Here is a 2,509-nt window from a genome sequence, read left to right on the forward strand (position 1 = left end):
TGAAAATATAATAATACTAATCAAAATTCTATATATAATAAAAAAATCATTTATGGAATGATTCTTCTTATTATTGTTTGTATTATTTGTTGTTTATTATATTTATTAATAAAAACTTTTCATTAAAATTCATTTTTATTTATCAATTAAAAAAAAAACAAACATTAAAACTAAAAAAAAAATATGTTTAAATATTTTGAATTAATGAATTTAATGAAGAGTATCTTCATCATCATAATGAATTCTAACAACTGGTTTAATAAGATCTGCTGGTTTATTCTTCATTAACATTAATGCATCTTCAACTTTTTCTAATCCTTCAAATCTATGTGTAATAAGTTTAGAAGTATCTAATTTACCAGTTGAAATAAGTGATGCTAATTTTTCCATTCTAACTCTTCCACCTGGTGTTAAACCTCCATGAATATGTTTATGACCCATTCCAACTCCCCATTCACTTCTTGGAATATCAATATTATCTCCTTCTCCAAGATAATTAACATTTCCAATATCTGATCCTGGTTTAATCATTTTTACTGCTTGTGCAAATGTATGAACATCTCCTCCTGCAATAACTACTTTATCAACTCCTTTTCCATCTGTAGCTTTAAGAATTTGTTCTACAATATCTCCATTTTTATAATTAATAATATCTGTTGCTCCATATTCCATAGCAATATCACAACAATGTTTTCTTGATCCTACTGCAAAAATTCTTCCTGCTCCAAGATGATTTGCTCCTGCAACTGACATTAATCCAACTGGTCCAATACCAATAACACAAACTGTATCTCCAAGTTTAATATTAGCTAATTCTGCTCCATGGAATCCTGTAGTTACCATATCTGATAACATAACTGCATCTTCTGCTTTAATATCTCTTGGAAGAAGAGCAAGATTAGCATCTGCTTCATTAACATGGAAAATTTCTGAAAAAACTCCATCCTTGAAATTTGAGAATTTCCATCCTCCAAGCATTCCTCCTGAATGCATTGGATATCCTCTTTGTGATTCTTCTTCTCCCCAATCAGGTGTAATAGCTGGTACAATAACTTTATCTCCAACTTTTAATCTTTTAACTAATGACCCTACTTTAACAATTTGTCCAACTGCTTCATGTCCAAGAATCATATCATGTCTATCTCCAATAGCTCCTGCCCAAACTGTGTGTGTATCTGATGTACATGGTGCAAGTGCTAATGGTCTAACTAATGCATCAAGTGGTCCACATTCTGGAATTTTCTTTTCAATCCATCCAATTTTTCCAATTCCAAGCATAGCAAGTCCTTTCATTGTGGTTTTTCCTTCCATTTTCTATTGTATATAATTTTTATATTTTCTTTCCTCTTTAAATATATTTTTTATCGTACGATAATCATTCTTTAATCTTTTTATTTCTTTTCTTCTTTCTTCTTTTTATAATGTCATTTCTATAATTAATTTATGGATTTTTCAAGAAATTGAAATAAATTGTAATTACAATTTATTTTCTGTTGAGTCACATATCGGGATATATTCCTTATTTCTTTAAATCTCTATATTCTCAATATCTATTTTATTTTTTATTCCTTCTGAATTTATGGAATTCATTTCTTATCTTCTTTTCTTGTTTTGTATTATATTTTATTAATTATCTTCCTTAAAGTACTCATGAAGTCATCAAAAAGCCTTTCATTCTAGTGATGAACACAACATTAACCCTTTATTTTTCAATTATTCTATATAATGGTATATTACTTGTTATAATATTATCGTATGTATGTTTTATAAGTGTTTAATAACATGTACAATATGTTAATTTATTATTTTTCATTTGATTGTGATTTGTTATCTGGATTGTAACCATTCAATACTACAACTTGATAATCAATGGAAATAACAAAATAAAGAAGTTTAATTTAAGGAATTATTGTTATTTATTCATTAGACAAAAAAGAAGAAAACTTCAACAAGTTATTTAAACACATACAAACGGTTGTAAATAGGGCTTTGAGGTTTGAGTAATTAGTTATGTTCTTCGATCTTATTTTTTACTCGTACTTGTCCTCCAGTAACATGCTTAAATAAGTCATATATTTTTTCTCTATAACCATCAAATTTTTCAACAATTGAATCCTCATGAAAGATAACATCAGAGTTTAGGTGCACTAGTAAAAATTATTATAGGTTATTGTTTTGAAGATACGTTATAAGTTGTGTTCTTCTAATACTTGTAAGATTGTTTAGCCTTTTTGGTTCTATTTTATTTTTTTGTTTCTTTTTGATTCGAAGGTAGCACGTCAGAGACACCACACAGAATCCTAAAATATTTCCATCATTCAAATCAACCAGTTATGGACTAGTTATGGCGTTGCGTTTGGTTAGAAAAACATCTTACCCAATACTGCAAGAATAGCAGTGTTTATTAATTACAATGACAGAATATCATTGACAATAAACGAATGGGTATTTATAAAGATGTTATTATTACTTGTTAGAATACAAGTATTATTTGATAATATAAGAAAGA

At 27.7% G+C, this 2,509-nt stretch overlaps 2 protein-coding genes across 2 annotated transcripts in view, besides 4 other annotated features; one reads left to right on the forward strand and one right to left on the reverse strand.

Moving 5' to 3' along the window:
- Positions 1-2: 2 nt before the first annotated feature.
- Positions 3-47: a sequence feature (AT_rich).
- A 45-nt stretch (positions 48-92) lies between these two features.
- Positions 93-215: a sequence feature (AT_rich).
- EDI_247390 (NADP-dependent alcohol dehydrogenase) lies at positions 211-1,311 on the reverse strand (the record flags this gene model as incomplete). Its single annotated transcript, XM_001741780.1, has 1 exon — positions 211-1,311. The coding sequence occupies one exon, from the start codon at positions 1,309-1,311 to the stop codon at positions 211-213; it is 1,101 nt and encodes a 366-aa protein (XP_001741832.1).
- A 67-nt stretch (positions 1,312-1,378) lies between these two features.
- Positions 1,379-1,417: a microsatellite.
- Positions 1,418-2,262: 845 nt separating this feature from the next.
- Positions 2,263-2,509: a repeat region.
- The window catches only part of EDI_247400 (serine/threonine protein kinase ULK3, putative), a gene marked incomplete at both ends in the record, with an annotated part of 1,220 nt that continues 1,152 nt past the window's right edge, over positions 2,442-2,509 (forward strand). Inside the window, one exon of the mRNA XM_001741781.1 lies at positions 2,442-2,472. Coding sequence (XP_001741833.1) covers positions 2,442-2,472 — 31 coding nt within the window. The remainder of the gene's footprint in view (positions 2,473-2,509) is intronic.

Source organism: Entamoeba dispar, genomic scaffold, assembly GCF_000209125.1.
Source record: "Entamoeba dispar SAW760 scf_1105229464049 genomic scaffold, whole genome shotgun sequence".
Lineage (NCBI taxonomy): Eukaryota > Evosea > Mastigamoebida > Endamoebidae > Entamoeba > Entamoeba dispar.